At 34.9% G+C, this 21983-nt stretch overlaps 1 protein-coding gene across 3 annotated transcripts; it reads right to left on the bottom strand.

Moving 5' to 3' along the window:
- Positions 1-10895: 10895 nt before the first annotated feature.
- On the bottom strand, positions 10896-13059 carry LOC140981351 (ATP-dependent DNA helicase pfh1-like). Of its 3 annotated transcripts, none has more exons than XM_073447727.1 (2): positions 12926-13059; positions 10896-12672 (listed from the first exon to the last, which is right to left on the bottom strand). In XM_073447727.1, exon 2 carries the CDS (start codon positions 12613-12615, stop codon positions 11086-11088), a length of 1530 nt encoding a protein of 509 aa, XP_073303828.1. In that variant the 5' UTR covers positions 12616-12672; positions 12926-13059; the 3' UTR covers positions 10896-11085. The 3 variants fall into 3 exon arrangements, with proteins under 3 accessions (XP_073303828.1, XP_073303827.1, XP_073303826.1); XM_073447726.1 differs by having other exon boundaries at positions 10896-12728; positions 12926-13042; XM_073447725.1 differs by having other exon boundaries at positions 10896-12800; positions 12926-13036.
- Between the last annotated feature and the right edge of the window lie 8924 nt (positions 13060-21983).

The following is a 21983-nucleotide window of genomic DNA, read 5'->3' as shown; positions in this document are numbered from 1 at the left end:
TAACCAACGTGACTAGCCCCTAACGAGCCATCCTAGGACCTAGACCGAAACCTTAGGACCCATTATGGACCAAGCCTACATGCCATGCACTAGGACGTGCATGAACCAACCACCCACACTCGGCACCATGATTGTGCATTATGGTTGAGACTTTACAGCCCTCGCCCTTGTACCAGCCTTCCCTCAACCCTTCTAGGACCACTCCACAGTCCTCTTAAGACCCCTGGACATAACCATTAACCAACGCACGCAGCCGCACCCTCTGAAGGAAACCCGAGCCCTAGTTACCCATAGAACACAAATCGTCAAGCCCCTATTTCCTCGAACCATACCAAACCTAGATCATGCACCTAAGAACCCTTAAACCCTCTGAAAATCGCACCTTCTAATAGCCCTACCTTGGCAGCCCTATTGTGAATCAAGAAACATCAAGAATCATGCAAAAAATCAAGTTTTCATTGCATAAACCCTTAAAAATGAAAATACTACGGTTCTTTTAGATTTTTCATGCAATAACACATATTCACAAATAATATGGTATGAATGATGAGAAAAGAAGGAATAAGGCGTGTCTTTGCATGATTCACGCACGAAGATTCAATTTTAGACGCGAAGGGACGTTGCCGGAGAGACGGGGAATCCTTGCTGCGTTTTCTTCCTTCAAAACCAATGTGAAGAAGCAAAAACGTGGGTGTGTTGTGGAGAGAAAAGCACTAGATTTTGTGGTTTAGAAACTAGATATTTTTATATAAATAATTGGATAGCAAGTAGGCCCAATAACCTTGGTATAATAGGCACATTATAATGTAGAAAAAATATATAGTTTAGGAAAGTTTTCGAAAAAAATAACCGAGCCTCCAAAAAGTCATTGTATTGGAACTTTTCAAGTTCGCAATCTTGATTTTGATGTTAACAAAACTTGTTAATTTGTGTTACTAATAATCTACCTTAATGTGTAGAAGCTAGCATCAGTCACGAGCTGTTTACATTGCAAACTGAAGACCTAACTGATCGCAAAAACTGAATCAGCCTAACTGTTACGTCAATTGAGCAGTCTAGCTGATTGTCCAGATAGATGGTTCAGCAGGAGAATCTCTGAATCCTGGCCAGTCAAAGGAGTGTTCAACCGATGAAGAAACCCAGCTGATCAATTCAACTGAACGACAGTGAAATCAGTTCAACTGAAGAGTCAACTGATTTCACCAGCCCAACTGAAGATCAGTTCAGCTGATTAGTTCGAATCATCAGTCAGAATCTTTCAGTTGTAGATGAAAACAAAATCTTTCAGTGGATTCCAGCTGTGCGTGAAGGTACAAAGCCATTGTCCAGTCAAAGGACAATAAAGGGACGTTGCATCAGAGCATTAAAGACAAAACGTTTCAGAAGGGCAGTCGAAAAGTCAAGACACAAAGTCCAAGATGTAACGAATACAATAAATGAGAATCACTGTACGATCAGTTTTTCCCGCCTATATAAAGAGAAGATCAGTGAAGACTCGACATAACAACACATAGAGAGAAAAAGCTTCAAAGCAAATAAGAGAGAAAAGAAAGGGCACGCACATTGCAAATCAGCTTTCAGAAGAAATCAGCCCAGAGGGACACTTCAACGTGTTATCAGCTTAGTGTAGAATCTTATCTCCCTCAGTGTGTGAGAACATCCTTGTTCAGTTCTCACACACAAACACTCTCTCAACCACTCAAATACAGTCTTGCACAAAGACGTTAAACTTGTGTATGTAGTCTTTGACACATAGACGTTAAAGAAGTATTGGCTAGAAGGTGCTGCCTTCAGTCGTAGCTAGGAGTTCAGTTTAGGCAGTAGTGTAAGTCCTAGCTGAGTGAGTTTGTACAAAGAGTTGTATAAATCAAAGTCTTCTAGTGGATTCTACCCGTGGAGGTAAAAGGGGTGACGTAGGAGCAGTTGAAGTCTCCGAACATCCATAAATATATCTTGTGTATTTAACTGACTAACTGCTGTTTTCAAATTGTTTGGATCAGTTATAGTATCCGTCAGTTCAGTTGTCACCATAACTGAACTGATGAATGCAAAAACTAATCTACCCTTTTTCAGTTATTCAATTTACATAAGTTAAAATGTTTTCAAATAACAGTCTTCTTCACGAAGGATTACTTCGAGTTTCTTCTGCTTGGTTTTAAACCAAACTCTATTTAATTTATCGGTGTTAACATTCTTAGAACACAAGCTATTGCAGCTCATTGGAGAATATAGTGTTCGAAATGTCTTCAAAGGCACTAGCACACTCGATCCTTCACATTGTTTTTGTCAAAAATCGATTATCAGTTTAAACTACGACTCGGTATGTAAAAACACTTCAAACACAAAATTTTTGAAAATCGCTTATTAAATATGTCATATATTAAATAATTAAAAATAATCATTTAATAAAAATATTTTTCCTTTACAGTTCCCGGTCTCCGTTCCTCGGTCGCGTCTCAAATAACCCTTGAAAACACAATTTTATGCATTATAATAGAAAACCATATTTTAAACATGTAAACATGCCTACCACCTTTAATCAATGCAATCAAAATAATTTAATTAAGTATTTTTCATTTTCCTAGATTTGCATGTAGTTGGATTACGTTATCGCATTTTGGGATCTTATAATTCCTCCCTCCCTTATATGAAATTTAGTCCTCGAAATTAAGACTCACCGAATAACTCAGGGTAGCGACTCCTCATATCAGTCTCAGTTTCCCATGTAGCTTCCTCCTCCGAATGATTTAGCCACTTGACTTTGACCATATGAAGGACATTATTCTGGAGCCTTCTTTCTTGCCTATCCAGAATTTTTGTAGGCCTTTCCTCGTATGACATATTTGAAGTCAACTGTAGAGGTTCATAATTCATCACATGTGAAGGATTCGACATGTACTTTCGCAGCATCGAGATATGGAACACAATATGCACTCCAGTCAGCATCGGTGGCAACGCCATAAGCTAATGTTTAAATCCTCTCCAGAACCTCAAACGGTCCTATGAACCTCGGACTGAGTTTGCGTTTCTTGTCAAATCTCATAACATCCTTCATAGGTGCTATCTTCACAAACACGTGGTCACCTACTGTATAATTTAGCTCCCTTCGCCACTTATCAGCGTAGCTTTTCTGGCAGCTTTGAGCAGTCTTCATCATATCTCGGATTTTGATTACTAGCTCTGCTGTCTGCTTGATCAAGTCCGGTCATAATTCTCCTCTTTCACCAACCTTGTCCTAATGTATCGGTGATCTACATTTCCTTCCATAAATTACCTCATAAAGAGCCATACCTATAGACGACTGGTAGCTATTGTTATAGGTGAACTGCACTAGAAGTAACTTCGGCTCCCAGTTCACCAACCGTTTTGCTCCTGATACCTTAACTTTCTCATTTTACCCTTGGACCCTAAAACGACGACTCGAATCCATCCAAACTTACCATAACACCTTAAAATACACCTATAAACATTTCTTAGATGTAAAATTAAGCTCCTCGACTAAATTCGTAATTCATTTTAAAATTTGAACCGAAGTCCCTGATTTAACCCTAACCAACTCGAAACTTAACCATAGCTTACTAACACCTAATCAACCCTTTTACAACCCAATTCAAGTGATTTAAAACCCTCGGAAAAGCATAGAAATCTACTGAATTTATGCCCTTGTTTCGAACCAAACCCTAGCTTTAACAAGTCTCAAGTTCCTTCAACGCTAGGCCTTAACGAATGCGACCAGCCCCTAACCAGCCATCCTAGGACCTAGACCGAACCTTTAGGACCCCTTCTGGATCACGACTATATGCCATGCACGAGTACGTGCATGAACCAATCACCCGCGCGCGGCACCATGATCGTGCATCATGTTTGCGCCTCTACAGCCCTCGCCCTTGTACCAACCTTCCCTCAATCCATCTAGGACCACTCCACAGTCCTCTTAGGACCCCAGGACACATCCCTTAACCGACGCATGCAGCTGAACTCTACAAAGAATCAAACTCGAGCCCTAGTTCCCCATAGAACCCAAATTGTGCAGCCCCTAATTCCTTGAACCATACCAGGCCTACATCATGCACCTAAGGACCCTTAAACCCTCTGAAAATCGCCCCTTCTAATGCCCCTACCTTGGCCGTCTCTTTGTGCATCAAGAATCATGCAAGAATATCAAGATTTCCATGTATAAACCCTTAAAAAATGAAAATACTATTGTGATTTAAGATTTTTAACGCGAGAACACATTCACAAATAATATGATATGAATGAAGAGAAAAAAAAGGAATAAGGCATGTCTTTGCGTGATTCACGCACAAAGATTCAATTTTAGACGCGAAGGGCCATTGCCGGAGAGACGGGGAATCCCTTCCGCGTTTTCTTCCTTCAAAACCGATGTGAAGAAGCAAAAACGTGGGTGTGTGTTGTGGAGAGAAAAGCCATAGGTTTCTTGTGTGATATGAAGTGTTTTGTGATTTAGAAATTTCATATTTTGATATAAATAATTGGGTAGCAAGCTAGGCCCAATAACCTTGGTATAATAGCCCCATTAGGCCCATTATAATGTAGGAAAAATATATCATTTAGGAAAGTTTTCGAAAATAATAACCGAGCATCCAAAAAGTCATTATTTTCGTCAAAAATCGATTACCTGTTTAAAATACGACTCAAAATATACAAACACCTCAAAAGAAGCATTTTAGAAAACCGCTTATTAAATATGTTATATATTAAATAATTAAAAATAATCATTCAATAAAAATATTTTCTCTTTACAGTCCTCGGTCTCCGTTCCTCGATCGCATCTCAAATAACCCTTGAAAACACAGTTTTATACATTCTAATAGAAAATCATATTTTAAATATGTAAACATACATACTACATTTAATCAATGCAATTAAAATAACGGTAAATTTAAAAAAAAAAACTCTTTTCTCCATTTAAAATATAATTTTAAAAAAATATTGTTTCTCAATTATCATGTAATAAAAGTAAATACTTATTTTGACATACAAAGTACATATTATAGAGTTTCAGATACTTGATTTCGCTCTTTGAATACTCCAAATATATAAGAAAATACTATATTTTCGAGCATTCACCATAAATTCAGTCATTGTTGGTCTTTTCATGAAAAATGCATTATATTGACTTAATCATGTTATTTTATTTTTTTAAAAAAATATAGGTCAGCATTCATCATGAAATAAGATTAAGTATTTATTTTTACCTCCAAAATACCTATTTTGGAGTTCCAAATGTTTGATTTTACTCTTTGAATACTCCAAATGTGTAAGAAAATACTGGATCATCGAGCTATCACAATAAATTCAGTAATTGTTGGTCTTTTCATTGAAAATATATTAAGATGACTTATTCATGTCATCTAATTTTTAAAAAAAAACACATTTTCTCACTCATTGTTGAATTAGAAAAAGTACTCATTTTGATATATAAAATACCTATTTTAGGTTTCAAATATTTGATTTGGTTATTTGAATACTTTAAATGTGTAAGAAAATACTTAAGTTTCAAGTGATATTAAGTTACTTTTGATGGTGTCATTTGTGAAATTATAATGTGATACTTAAATTGGTACAAAGAGTATCTAATTAGAGTCTATAAATACATTATTTTACCCCGTAAATACTCATATTCAATTATTTGAGGATGCCAAAATATAATTTGAAGTTAATATTAAGTGACACCGATGATGATATTCGTGAAGTAAAAATGTGATACCTAAATTAATACAAATAATACATAATTCGAGTCCACAAACACTTGATTTTACTTTTTAAATACTCAAATTCGATTGAGTATGTCGAAATATATAGTTTGAAGATAATATTGAATATTCATTGGTGATGAGATTTGTGAATAAAAAACGTGCTACCTAAATTGGTACAAATAGTACCTAATTTGATTTCACATATACTTGATTTCACCCTTTTAAGACTCAATTTTGATTATTTTGGGATATAAAAAAATATAGTTTCAAGTAATATTGAGTGACTTTTGATGTATAATTTGTGAAGTTAAAATAAGATACCTAAATTAGTACAACAAATATCGAATTCGAGTCTACCAATACTTAATTTTACTCCCTAAATGAGAAGTACTTTAATTTGAGTTTGCAAATACTTGATTTTGTAAATGAGATACTCATAATATGTATTAAAATACTGGATATTCAAATAAGCAACGTAAGTTCACAAAGTGTTGGTATTTTTATGGAAGATACATTTGGATGACATATTCATCTCATTTAATATTTTTTCTGTAAAAGAAAAAACAAATTCCCAACTAAGCATAGAAATTTTAAAGTATTTGTTTTTATTTGAAAAGTACCTAATTTGAGATTGCAAATATTTGATTTGGTACATGAGATACTCATAATTTGTAATAGAATACTGGATATTCGAATATGAAACGTAAGCTCACCAAGTGTTTATCTTTCCTTAGAAGATGCATTTGGATTCATCTCATTTAATATTTTTTTTGTGAAAAAAAAAATTTCCCAACTAAGTATTGAAACTTTAAAATACTTATTTTTATTTGAGAAGTATCTAATATGATACCTAAATTAATACAAATAATACTTAATACGAGTCCACAAATACTTGATTTTACCATTTAAATGCTCAAATTCGATTATTTGATGATGTCAAAACACATAATTTGAAGTCAATATTGAGTTGCCTTTGATGATGAGATCCGTGAAATAAAAATGTGATACCGAAATTATTACAAGTATTACATAATTATATTCTACTGATAATTGATTTTACCCTTTAAAAACTCAAATTTGATAATAAGTATAATGAAAGAATATTGATGCATATAATGAATGATTACCAATAAATATTATGAAAGAATACTAATGAGGATGATATCAAATGAAGTATTGCATTGTCATTTAATGAATACTAACAAGTATTATGAATGAATATTAATGATATTATAAATTAATACTCATAAGTATAAAGAAAAAAAATACTAATAAGTATAATGAATAATTACCAATAAGTATTATGTCAAATAAATATAATTGTCAAATAAGANTATCTAATATGATACCTAAATTAATACAAATAATACTTAATACGAGTCCACAAATACTTGATTTTACCATTTAAATGCTCAAATTCGATTATTTGATGATGTCAAAACACATAATTTGAAGTCAATATTGAGTTGCCTTTGATGATGAGATCCGTGAAATAAAAATGTGATACCGAAATTATTACAAGTATTACATAATTATATTCTACTGATAATTGATTTTACCCTTTAAAAACTCAAATTTGATAATAAGTATAATGAAAGAATATTGATGCATATAATGAATGATTACCAATAAATATTATGAAAGAATACTAATGAGGATGATATCAAATGAAGTATTGCATTGTCATTTAATGAATACTAACAAGTATTATGAATGAATATTAATGATATTATAAATTAATACTCATAAGTATAAAGAAAAAAAATACTAATAAGTATAATGAATAATTACCAATAAGTATTATGTCAAATAAATATAATTGTCAAATAAGACATTCAATGAATATCAAAAAGTATTGTCAATTAATATTGATGAGTATTTTATAAATCATTGATCCAAGAATCGATAGATATGCTTAAAGTGCAAACTTCAAGCTCATTTACGAACTATGTTCATAACGCATCTCCCAATTAGTCTATGATGAATAATGAACTATGTTTATTTATTTAAATGACATGAATAAGTATCCTAATGAATTTTTCATAGAAAGATTGTCTATTCGAATATCCAGTATTTTAATGCATATTGTGAGTATCTCATTTACGAAATCAAATATTTGCAAACTCAGATTACGTACTTCTTAAGTAAAACAAAGTATTTTAAAATTTTCATGTTTATTTGAGAATTTTTTTACAAAAAAAATATTAAATAAGATAAATATGTAATCCAAATGCATCTTTCATGGAAAGACCAGTACTTGGTGAACTTACGTTGCATATTCGAATATCCAGTAGTCTATTAAATATTATGAGTATCTCGTGTACCAAATCAAATATTTGCAATATGAAATTAGGTACTTCTCAAGTAAAATTAAGTACGTTTAAATATTCATGCTTATTTTAGAATTTGTTTTTTACTTTTATAAAAAAAATATTAAATGAGATAAATATGTCATCCAAATGCATCTTCCATAGAAAAACCAACATTTGGTGAACTTACGTTGCATATTCGAATGTCCAGTATTCTATTACATATTATGATTATCTCATGTACCAAATCAAGTATTTGCAATATGAAATTATGTATTTCTCAAGTAAAACTAAGTACTTTAAAATTTTCATGCTTATTTGGGAATGTTTTTTTTTTTTTTTTACAAAAATTATATTAAATGAGATAAATATGTCATCCAAAAGAATCTTCCATGGAAAGCCAACACTTGGTGAGCTTACGTTGCATATTCGAATATCCAGTATTCTATTACATATTATGAGTATCACCTGTACCAAATCGAGTAATTGCAAACTCAAATTAAGTACTTCTCAACCAAATGCATATTCCATGGAAATACCAACACTTGGAGAATTTATTATGCCTATTCGAATATCCAATATTTAATACATATTGTGATGATCTCATTTACAAAATCAAGTATTTTCCAACTCAAATTAGGTACTTCTCAAATAAAATTAAGTACTTTAAAATTTTCATCTTTTTTGGGAATTTGTTTTTTTTTACGAAAAATATATTAAATGAGATGAATATGTCATCCAAGTGCATCTTCAATGAAAAGCCAACACTTTGTAAACTTACGTTGAATATTTGAATATCCAATATTCTATTATATATTATGAGTATCTCCTATATCAAATCAAGTATTTACAAACTCAAATTATGTACTTCTCATCCAAATGCATATTCCATGGAAATATCAACACTTGGACTCTTGGAGAACTTACGTTGCCTATTCGAATATCCAATATTTTAATACATATTGTGAGTATCTCATTTACGAAATCTAGTATTTGCCAACTCAAATTAGGTACTTTTCATGTAAAACTAAGTATTTTAAAATTTTCATGCTTATTTGAGAATTTTTTTTTTACAAAAAAAAAATATTAAATGAGATTAATATGTCTTCCAAATGCATTTTCCGTTGAAATACCAATACATGGTGAATTTACGTTGTCTATTTGAATATCCAGTATTTTAATACATATTGTGAGTATCTAATTTACGAAATCAAGTATTTACAAACTCAAAATAGGTAATTCTCAAGTAAAACTAAGTACTTTAAAATTTACATGCTTAGTTTAGAATTTGATTTTTTTTTTTTACAAAAAAAATATTAAATGAGATGCATATGTCATCCAAATGCACCTTTCATAAAAAGACAAACAATGACTGAATTTATTATGATTGTTCGAAGATCCAGTATTTTCTTACACATTTGGAGTATTTAAAGAGCCAAATCAAGTATCTGAAACTTCAAAATAGATACTTTATATATCAAAATAAGTACTTAATCTTATTTCATGATGAGTGAGAAACTATATTTTTTTAAAAATAAAATGACATGAATAAGTCATCATAATGCATTTTTAATGAAAAACCAACAATGATTGAATTTATGATGCTTTTTCGAAAATATAGTATTTTTTTTTACACATTTGGAGTATTCAAATAACAAATCAAGTATCAGAAATTCCATAATAGGTACTAATACTTTGGTAGAGGAAAACACACAATTAATTTGATGGATAAAATTATATCTTTATTTAAATAATAAAAGGACAAAAATGTAAATTTATCTTTGTAGGTAGTTAAAACTAAGTTTATAGTGTTGTTAGATATTGAATTGTAAAAAAAACATCTAAGTAATGAATCTTAAATCAAAGATGGACATATGTATTTTTTTCAAATTTGCCCTTAAAATAATTCAATCAAAGCACTCATAACAGAGGTTGTAGTGTGTTACTATATTAAGGATGTTTTACATATAAAAAATGATGTCATAGTATTTTTTTTTTTTTGTTTTTTCCCCTAATTTGAAGTTATAATAAGATTTTTTTTATTTTTACAATTATAATATGAACCTTTTTGGAACATAATAATTTCACATTATAGTATAACTCTTATTATTGTTTTATAATTATTGTATTATCTTTTTTTGACGGAGTTATTGTATTATCTCAAGTACGCAACACTTTCGCTGATGTATTAGTATTAGTATATTTTAAAAGTGTGTATGATCTCATATTCAAGAGGCCAAAAAATTTCACGGCAATGGTCAATTAATTGACAAGGGAAAGAGATGGATTTCAACATCCTTAATTCGAGGATGTGATAATTATTTCTGGGTTATTAGTTTAAAGAATATACTTTTTTTTTATCATATAATATATCAATTAGTAGTATTCAATACAATCTAAACATGCTCACTACATATATCCGATTGCTCACTACATATATCCGATATGCATTCAAAATATTATATATAGTTAACCGGACAAATCAATACTTCACCTGTTAACTTGTACTTCCATTTAAACCTGTAGAAATATCCGATATAAGTTAATCAAAAATCTATATTCGGAATGCATCAGACACAATATATGGAATGTGGCTATTTTAGCAATGTTGGGTTTAAGCAGATCAAAGAGAACAATCGGNTATATGAAAAGTTCGAACAACTGATTAAAATGAAGCTAATGATGGCCATCAGTACGGCTAACTTCAACTGGCTATGTCTAACCTGGTACCATATTTTGGCAAAAATTTGAATAGAGGTGATCTCTTTCAATCTTGAAGCCCACGTGGGCTCAATGGAGTACGAATCCAATGCTGCAAGACCTCCAGTTCTTCCCTCCCAAACTTCTGAATTTGAAGCTGTTTGAATTCACTGTGAACTTATTTAAGAATCGCACTTTTGGGTTTGAAGCTGCGGGTGCAATAAAATCCAGAAGCCAAGATTTTGTTCCTCTAAAAATATAGAAACATGCTGTAATCTAGAACTATGTAAATGTAATGCATCCCTTTGATTGAAAAATATCATGTTCCACATGGAGAACTAACTGTATTTTGATTGTTAAGAAATTTTCTTGAAGGAAGAATCACAATCATTCTCATTTCCAGCAGCAACCTTCTTGTCATCCTGTTGCTCGCCAGAAAATTTTTGATAAAATTGCAAAACCTTTGGATGTGCCTTGATTTTCTTGGGATTTAGGCCAGATAGATGAAGCCCCCCCAAGCTCTTCACACGGGAGAGCGCAACATAGACCATTCCAAAGTCAAAGACTCGCAAGAGATTGGTATCAAGTTTTTCAAGAGTCATTCCTTGACACTTGTGTATGCTTAGAGCCCATGAAAGTATGAGAGGGATCTGCCTTCGTGCAGCAACCATTTTGTCCCCATCCAGAACGACCCATATCTCGGGCTCAACAACAAGCTCATCCCCAGAATCGAATTTTACCACGGGCAACAAACTGCCATGACTGCACATATCAGACAATTGATACTGCTTCTCGGAAACTGCGTAAAATTCTTTAACCGTACCTGTTGCACCATTCACAAGATTACGCCAAGTACTTATATTTTTAGTTAGCATCACCCTAGCACCGACACAAAGTTCAAGCACGTCGGGTGCAATCCCACTCTTGAGTTGCCTGATCCATTGGTTCTCACCCAAATCTTCAGCTTTATAAACATAAACTTCCTGATCTAAGCTCTCCATTTTCATCTTGTTCACCTTCTCAACGTCTTCGATCCTTGGGAAGATTCTTACTGCTGAAGGATCCGGCTCATATCCAGAGCAACACCCTTCCAAAAGCTTCAAATCACCATCATCAATCTCCCCCTTTCTCATTCCCTGGAGTAATTTGATAAGAAGAGCATCAGATTGCCTGAAAACTTTCGTAAGTTCCATCTGCAAATCAAAACTTGAATCCCAACAATCAGCCTCGAAAGCAAACTCCTTCGCTACCTTCTTCTTTTTGGTGAGAATGGGTGGCAACTGAAAGAAGTCCCCACTAACAATCAGCTGCAATCCACCCCAACTTCGGTTGTCACCCTCACTTGCTTCCACCCTTATGCTCCTTGCAACATGTTCAAGATTTTCGAAAAGTATAGCATCTACCATGCTTGCCTCATCGATAAGCAACGCCTTCGCCTTCTTCCACCGGTAGCAAGCCCTCTTATCCGAAAGAACCCTCTCGAGCAAACTTGCACGACCAACTTCACCTAATCCAATCCCAGCAAATGAATGAAGAGTTTGCCCATTCAGGGCACAAGCAGCAACACCAGTAGGAGCAGTCACATAAACCTTAGACTTGCCATGTAATTTCTTGAGTCTCTTAATCATATGCTGGAGTAGAAAAGTTTTCCCGGTCCCAGCGGAACCCGTAATAAAGACAGATTGCCCATTACAAACAGCATCCAACGCCTTCTTTTGCTCATCCGTCCACGTAATTCTAGACCTTTTAGGAGTTCTAGAATCATTTTTACCAAAAAATTTCTTGTTCTTGAAAAAGAAATGTTTAGCCGAGGATATCTTACTGGCAGGAGCAGCTTCAGTATTAAAGTATCGGCACGCTGATACAGAAAATGAGAGCAATTTCATATCCTACTCTCTTCCTTGCACCAACACAACACACACTGAGCCCACGCACAAGCACTTCTGGAAAGTCAAGAATCTCTCCAAAATCAGAGGTTTAATAGCTCAAGACCCACATTCTATAAAAGGAAAATGGAAATGACAAGTTTCTCACTTCTAAAATCATCAACACTTGACTCGAATCCATCATTCTACAATGAAACGATCCCAAAAAAAAAATTTGAACTTTCGAACGAAACAATGCAGCGAAATTTAAACAGAGCTTAATAAAGAGATTAAAGCATCGGGAAAGGATTGAAGAAAGAAATCCACTTACCAGATGTTGGATTTTTCTTAGACCTCTGCAGTTCCACAGCAGGGAGCAGCAAGATTTCCGTTTCTAACCTAGAGGAATAGGGAAAACGAGAGAACAGGGAGTGAATCTTGTTCTAATTCAATTAAGGGGATTGATATCATATTAAAATTCAATTTGAAATAAAAACTTATAAAAATTTATCTTAAGTTTTGCACAAATAAAAAACTCAACACAAATATACAAACTTAACTCAAACTTCGTTTGTATGAAAAACCCAACTCAAACTCGAGCCAACGTTGAAAAAATATAGTCCAACTCAACTCAATGATAAAAACTCAACTCAAATTAAAAACTTAACACAAATATAAAAACTCAACCAAAAATTCCACCAAAATGAAAAACTCAAATTCAAACTCGACCTAATAATAAAATATTAGACTCAAAATCGATCTCGTGATAAAAACTCGACTCAAATCTCAACCCAGTGATGAAAAATTAGACCCAAGTTTGACCCAATAAAAAAATTTGACTTAAACTCGACACATTGATGAAAAATAAACCCAAAATTGACCCAAGAATTCTTATGGGTTTTATTTATTTTCTTTCTTAGAAGATTAAATAAAAACGTCTAATACTTAAAATACTACTAAAAATTTTTTTTTTTTGCAAGCCAATTTTCAAAAATTACCTTTTTAGGTATGCATGCAATAACAACTGAAATTTTACATTTTAAAATAAAAGTATTCAACTAACAGTAAAAGCACTACAGTTAAAAAAAAATGAGACAACCGCCAAACCCTAAACTATCGTTTAAAATTATTCACAAACGAAACATGCCTGACAACCAACAATATATAAAAGAAAGAGTATGAAAATGTCCAATATCACTCCTAACTCATAAACGTAATGTGCGGAAAATATGGTCCTCGAGTTAGAGTGCGCACATCCAGCCCCGCCTACTAAGTCTTCGGCACCTCCAGTCACCTCATCAATATGTTGACTTGCATCATTCACACCTAGTGAATATAACGACTCAACACCCATAAACGGTATAACAAGTACATATACATAACATGCAATAATGAAAAGTACTTTAATCAACATACATTTCATGATTTTAAAAACATGAACGTAAATGTATCGTGGCATAACGTGTCAAAACCAGTCTCAACATATCATCATATATGTGTTATTTTCTTTATTTGAATTCCGTTCATTAGTTGTGACTTTCATATCAGCTCTATTCGATGTATCCATCTACATGTAACTGTGGTACCCAGCGACGGGGACATCAGCGACGGTATTACCCATCCACTGAGCCTTGACCTTACATGTCATCGTATTATCGTATTCGTATTAGTCACAACCAACTTCCATTCTTCAAAACATGTCATCATATTCATCACTTATAAAAAAAATCACGCATATACGTAAATTTTTCTTAAAATCAAGAATGCAACATATTTTTCCATATTTCCATAACATTCATACAAGTGGTAACATAAACATTTTAAGACATGTCAAATTGTGATCAGGATGCTGCCTGGACAGCTAACTCGACTCGGGTGCAAAATGATCATTTTGCTCCTGAAAACCTTAAATGACCGTTTTACCTCTGGACTACAATATTTCGACCCGAAGACAACCACATTTAAATCATAATTCAAAGATTCCTAATCCAGCCTCTTATGACCCGATCTAACTGACAAGTGCAAGAATTGCACTTAATTTATATAAGAATTCATTTGAATTATGTTAGTTTCGGACAGAATTACGTTGGTATCTGTTGTTTTTGTGTCGTACAGGAGATAAACTACTATTGGACGAATGATGACAACTAGAGGTGTTTTTTAGCGTGAAATGTTGGTGGACAAGGGCCGCAGCGCCAAATATCAAGTGCTGTAGCGCTAAGGCTTCAAGGATCATACCAAGCGCCTAGGCGCTATACATCAGCGCCGCAGCGCCTGAATGACCAAAAGACAAGCGCCTAAGCGCTGACCATCAGCGCCGCAGCGCTAGACCACCGAGCACCAAGCGCCTAAGGCAGCGCCGCGGCGCCACACCTTCGAGAGACGGGCACCGAGTAGTGCCACGACACTAATGGAAGCGAGAACAAGCAAATGGGCTTCGACCTATGGCCTGTTACGAGAGATAAAAGAAGGAATAGGGTTTCAGATGAGGGGAGAGCCGTTTTTGGAGAGAAAAAACACGAGAAAACAGGATACACGCACGAAACGAAGGATTGGAGCGGAAGACTAGATCGCAACGATGAAGAATGACGAATCTGGGGACAGAGACGCCACTTCTGATTTGTCATCCAATCTTTCGCCCTTTTTATTTTCTTGTGTTGCGATGTCTAAACCTTTGAACATGTCTTGTTTTTGTTTATATTTCGTTATGAACTAATTTTCCATTCTAGAGGATGAGGTAGCTTTGAGAATACGATGATTTGACGTGGTTGTTTATATGATTGAATTCCGTTTTGGTTTAATTGTGTTTCTTTGTTGTATTCGACTGCAATTTACAAGCCATAAATTGTTTGTTGTCTGGTTGATTCTTTAACTCAGGAGAGGGACTGGGATTATAGATAATTAGAGACACATCGTTGAATGTTTATATTGTTCGGAAGGTGTATAACTTTAGCAAGGCCTAGGTAAGAACATTGTTTGCATTTATTTTTAATACACATATTTGAACGTTTTCGTTCGGTTGAATTATCTATTTCTTTTCTTTGGTTTATTTCTATTCAATAAGCTCAAAGATTCCAACAATCGGACATGTAGACATGATTGGTAGCATTGAAAAAACTTGTGCCTATATGAAAGAATGGATAAAGTCAGATACACAGACCTATCTAGGTATTTAGGGCTCGTGTTATATGAGAAACACAATATGATACTCTCTACCTACTGGATCTTCATTAGTATAATGATAATATCTTAGAAGACTAGATCAGTGGCTCATTGGTTCTCACTTGTGCTCTCCATGTAAATAGCAAGGGTTCGATCCGTCCCCCCAACCCCCCCAACCACTAGATTAGGATTTTAAACTTTAAAATCCTACTCATTTCTTTTTTACAAACTTCGAACTATTCAATCAAAAATCATCCAACATTTCAAAATCCTAAATGCATAATAATTCATAATCGTCAACCACCATACTTATACGTCAACATTTTAAAAATCATCCAAAATTGAACTTCAAAATAAAGCATAAAAATCTCTAAATAAATCATTCTTAAAATATTTACTTCAAAACTTTAACTATCAAGCTACTTCGAAAATAAGTGTCATTCGGGAGTGTACTGTCGGACTCGATTCACTCAAGCGTTAGCGCCTCCCTCAATCTCATCCTCACCTAAAACTATCCAAACCTAGTGAGTCTAATGACTTAGCACGTTCTAACCATAAGTAACAAATAATACATATACAGGCACATGCATAAAAAGCATACTTTTATTTAAAATAAGTTTGTAGTAATAAATCATTTAATCGTAATGCTTTCCATCATCATATATCATTTTGGGTTAAGTTTGATCCTTGAAAGTTACTAGCTGTAATCTATCATGTGGTCGAATGATCAGTTTTAGCTCACCATTGCGCATGGGGACTTGCACTAGGTACCTCCGTAAAATGGAAATACGATCGTTGGGCTCACTCTAGGGCCTTCTCCCGTAAACGGGCTCCCTCTGGGGCCTTCTCACTCACGATATTCCCAATAATCATATATCATATCATTTTTGTCACAGTCAATTCACATCTTTCAAAATATTTTTCTTCCCATTTTAATTCATAAAATAGCGTGTCCTTTTCAAATTCGTAAAATAACATTTTAACAGTAAAAATCGTACAGCTTTATCATACATCATAAAATTCTATATTTTCATCATAAATGTTTTAAAATATCATTTAGCATGCATTATGATTCTTTGGGACACTGCCAAACCTTTCGTACTACTCAGTACGTAAAATGACAATTTTACCCCTGGACTCCAAAATCCTCGATTTTGAATTTTTCTTACTTTTATCGACTTGAGCCTATCTCAAACCATCATATAAGCTTAAAACTAATTTCTTATATTTTTCTTAGACGTAAACTCGTGCCTTTCGATTTATTTCCTTAATTACTAAACCATGAAGCGTTTTAATTCTGAATAAATTCAAAAATTAATATTTTCGTCTCAAACTTTAATCATTACCTTTTCATACCTAAACTACCCCCGTGAGCCATGAACCATCCCCTGTGGACCCGTGGTTCGAACCATCTCCTTTGAACCTAGCCAATTTGGATCCTAAGCTCTAACTCAAGCCACGGCTCCCAAACATCGAGCCACCCTCGAGCCACCTAGGACCAGACCTAACCTTGACCCTCCTGGACCAGCGCATCTGTAAAGTCTAGGAAATTCTAACTACGTAACCTGACTGCATACAATCTAGGATTTTTACTAAAATATGTGTTTAATTATTTTAATGCATTAAATGCATGTTTATTGCATGGTTATGTATGTCATTTCATGGTTTATTAAGATTTCATGCATTAGGGCTTTTAGTTGTATTTCACGATCGAACGAGGACAATTAAGAAAAAATGTTTTTATTAAATAATTATTTAATATTTGGTGTAATTAAGTGAGATTTTTAAAATGGGCCTTGGTTGGGTATTTTTACTCGCCGGGTCATATTTTTAACCGGTACACAAATTTTAGCGAGTCAGGGGACTTTTTGAGGGCTCGGGCAATATTTTCAAAAACGTACCTAAACAAAATATTTTTTGAGAGTATTATTGGATTTGAAGGGTTTATTTTATTATTTAATGGGCCTAATATCCTTTTTAACTCATTTAATTATTATTAAGGGCCCATTAGTGTATTATATTATTGATTAAACACAAAAAATAAACCCTAATCCTACTTTCAAAGCTCTCGGCCGCCCCTCCCCTAGCAGCAGCAGCCTTCTTCAAAAAAATACAGCATCCCTTCGATATCCTCTTGAGTTTTTTCAAAGGAATACCTCCCTGCTCCTCCGGTGCACGTTCTACGCAAAGGTTTCGAGCGTTTATTCGCAAAAGCACGCCTTAAAACTTTTTTTCTCATCACTCACGCTACTATATGTAGATTTGTATGTTTTTTAATGAGAAACCTTATATATATGATAGTTGTGTTGGTTTATACGATTTTTGTGCGAAAACATGCGTACACATGATTATGGTGCTAATATTTTTCATGGTGCTTGTAAGGGGCTGCTAGATCACGGTTTTTACGGGCTGTACAAGTCGAGCTCTAAGGCGTCAAGGTGTTGGAGTCGGATTTGGATCGAGCCATGGTGAGAGCCGATCAGATCTTTGGGATCTAGGGAGGATTGGTCAATCAGGTGAGGAGATGAGAGGGGCACGGCCGTGTGGGGCTGAACCAGGCCATGGTGCTGACCTTGGTAGGTCCAAGCCGTGGTCTAGGGAGGTCCGTGCATGGCTGGTTGCGAGCCGAGTGTAGATCGGGAAGGCTTGTCTTGAATAAGGGGGCTCACCTGTGGTGTTCGAAAAAAAAAGAGTATGCACGTTCATGCGTTCATGGGGCTGAAGGCGGGGGCTAGGTTGGTCCAAAAGGGTCCAAAGGTGGGCCAGGAAGGGCTGGTTTGAGTCTGATCCAAGTGTTTAGGTGTAGGGTCGATGGTTTGGCCCAAATTCGCAACTAGTGTTAGGTTTGTGGGTGTAGCAATTTCCAGCAAGTTGCAGCCGTGCCTATGTGGATCTAAATTGTTGGAATTGTGTTATTTAGGGGCTGGTAGGGTGTGTATAAGTCATGGTTTTAATTTGGGAAAGTTGGTTGAGTTTCGGGTTGATTCGGGTTAAAACCGGGGTCATGTCCAAGTTTTAAAACGAATCATAAAAGTTACTGTATGGGCTCGAGTTTACGTCTAGGAAATGATTATAGATATTTTTTTGAGGTGTTTTTAGTAGTTTGGTTAGCTTCGGGTCGAAATTTTGAGGTCCAAGGGTAAAATGGTCAATTAGGGTTTCCATGGACAAAATGGTCATTTTGCACCCAGGTCGAGTTAGTAGTCATGGCAGCGCCCTGATCACAAAGTTACACGTTTTTAATGTATATGCTATCATGAACATGACTTTTTATGGAAATATGAAAAATACGTTGCATGCTTGATTTTAAGAAAAAATTACGTATATGCATGATTTTTATTAGTGATGAATATGATAACATGTTTTGAAGGATTGGAGTTGGTTGTGACTAATACGAATACGATGACATGTAAGGCCAATGCTTAGTGGATGGGTAATACTGTCACTGATGTCCCCGTCGTCGGGTACCATGGTTATAGATGGATCCATCGAATAGAGCTGATCACAACTAATAAACGAAATTCAAATAAAGAAATGAACACGTATATGATGATATATTGAGACATGTTTTGACACGTTATGCTTTGTTACGATACGTTTACGTTCATGTTTTTAAGATCATGAAATGTATGTTGATTATAATGCTTTTCACTGTTGCATGTTATGTATATGTACTTGTTATAACGTTTATGGTGTGTTGAGTCTTTAGACTCACTAGGTGTGAATGATGCAGGTGAGTATATTGATGAGGAAACAGGAGGCGCCGAAGACTGAGTAGGCGGGGATGGATGTGTGCACGCTAACCCGAGGACCATATTTTTTGCACATTATGTTTATGAGTTAGGAGTGATCTTGGATATTTTCATACTCTTTCCTTTTTATATGTTGATGATTGACAGGATTTTTGCATGTTTCACTTTTGAATCATTTTTCTCGATAGTCTAGGGTTTGACGTTTTGTCACATTTTTAACTGCAGTGTTTTTGCTGATAGTTGAATACTTTTATTTTAAAATGTGTAAATTTCAGTTGTATCACATCCATGCATAATAGTGTTTGTTTCGAGATTTAGCTTTTCAAAAAAAAAAAAATCTAGTAATATTTTAAGTAGTAGACGTTTCAGTTGGTATCAGAACGAGAGTTATGTATAGGGTTGTGCCACCGCCAGCTTCTATAGCTCAGTCTTCAAGCCTCAAATCTGTAAGTTTAAATGTTTTTAATACTATCACATGCATGTTTACATGATATATGATTTACAACAATTTACTGTATACGTTTAGGTGTCTACATGATTTAAGGATTAAATGTTTTGAAAGCTAGATTAAATTGCATGATGGGTTATGTTTAGAATTTGGACTGTATTCAGATATCATGCCTCCCAGACGCGCTCTCAGCACTGATCATCAGGATGATACTTTTGGAGGCGATAGAGGCCTTCCACCACCGCCGTCGCCAGGAGATGCAGCTACCTGAGTCCTTGAGGGTATTGCTAGATTAATGGAGCAGGCACAGTAGGCTCCGAGGCCCCAGACGGACATTTATGAGTAGTTCAGACGGCTCAACCCGAAGGAGTTCGGGGGTATTACTTATCCGTTCTTAGCAGAGGGTTGGATACGGTCTCTAGTTCTGAACTTTCAATATCTAGACATGAGAAACAGAGATCGGGTCAGATGTGCCGCGTATATGCTGAGGGACGATGCATCCCTTTAGTGGGAGAGAGCAGCGCACGAGATGAACTTGGCTAACAGTTCTCAAGAGCTTTATCTCCTTGGAGTTAGCAGTGATGAAGACAATGAAGGCTACTTCAGTCGCCCAGGCAATGGAAAAAAATGGCGTTCTTCTTTGATTTTATGAGAATAAGGAGGCTGAATGAAGTAATAGCTGAACTGAAAAAGAACTATGATCCAGCTGGACCAACTGCTTATGCTGACAAGACAGTCTTCCAACAACTTGACTCTGATCTCATCACTCTCTAGATTAAAGTCAAGAATTGGGAGATGGGACAGAAGTTGCATGTTCCAATGGAGACCAGTTGCTCTACACCAGTTGAGGAGTTCACACTAACTGAAGCTGCTGCAGAGCCTTTAACTGCTCCAGCTGAAATTGAGTCAGCATTGATGCAAACTGCTGAATGGTTTCCATAGAATATCCCTCCATCCTCTTCTGAAGCTCAACCTTCCTCCTCCACAGCAATCACTATTCTCCCAGTTTATGAACCAACAGCTCCATTCACCACGTACACAGAAGAAGAGCTATCCTTAGCCAACTTGGTGAGCTCTTGTTATCAGTTACTGAAGAAATTCAGCAGAAACACAGGGAAGATCAAGCTTCTAATGAAGTAGTTGTTGCACCAGTGGCAAAAGAAAAAGTGCCCCAACAACTAAAGCTATAGTATAAATTGAAGAAGTTCAGTTGGAAACTGAACAGCTTATTGAGGATAAAGCAAAACCAACAGTCCAGAAACCATCATTTCAATTAGTTTGGTGGTTCTTGAGACTTTCTTTATTTCCGAAGCCTCTCAAAAATCAATCTCTTCAAAGAAGACTACTAAGGCACCAAGTGCTTCAACTAATCATCAGGATCGGCCTCAGAGTTAATCTGTACAAGAAGAGACGGTCAATGAGGTAGCAGAAGATATTGACCAAGATGCTGTCAGTTAGTAGTGGTGGAATTCAATCAGAAAGGAAAAAGGAAAACAAAGGCTACATCTGAAGATTTCTCCCCTGATCTCAAGTCAAATCAACTCAGTTGCTACATTTTTTAAGTTTGGATACTCTCAAGGACTACTGTGAAAGACTTAAAGAAGCTGTCCAAGGATGTATCTACGTTATTTTCATCAATTGAGAAAATAAAAAGTAAAACAGTTATAACTCCTACATTGCTCTCCTCCCAGGAACTACTCAGCAACAGAATTGATTTTGTACACTCAATCCTACCTAAAAAGATTGACATTGTACAAGATCGGTTGGTTGAAGTATCTTCACGGGTTAGTTCAGCATTCCTTCTCTTCTCCAGAGTAGCAGGTATTGACAAAAAAGGGGGGAGAACAAAAGAAGACAACAAAGACATCTAAGAAGCACAGTGAACTAGACAGTTCAACTGATAAAGGACCAGCTGACAAGAAAGCAAAGAAATGATCAATTGTCCTGCATCAATCATACAGTGGACTGAAATGGATTAAGAACTGAAGTAAATAGACTAAAGTTCTTATAAATATAAATAATTCGTA

Source organism: Primulina huaijiensis, chromosome 7 (assembly GCF_012295235.1).
Source record: "Primulina huaijiensis isolate GDHJ02 chromosome 7, ASM1229523v2, whole genome shotgun sequence".
In the NCBI taxonomy this organism is placed as follows: domain Eukaryota; kingdom Viridiplantae; phylum Streptophyta; class Magnoliopsida; order Lamiales; family Gesneriaceae; genus Primulina; species Primulina huaijiensis.
This window is presented reverse-complemented; position numbering and strand designations above follow the sequence as displayed.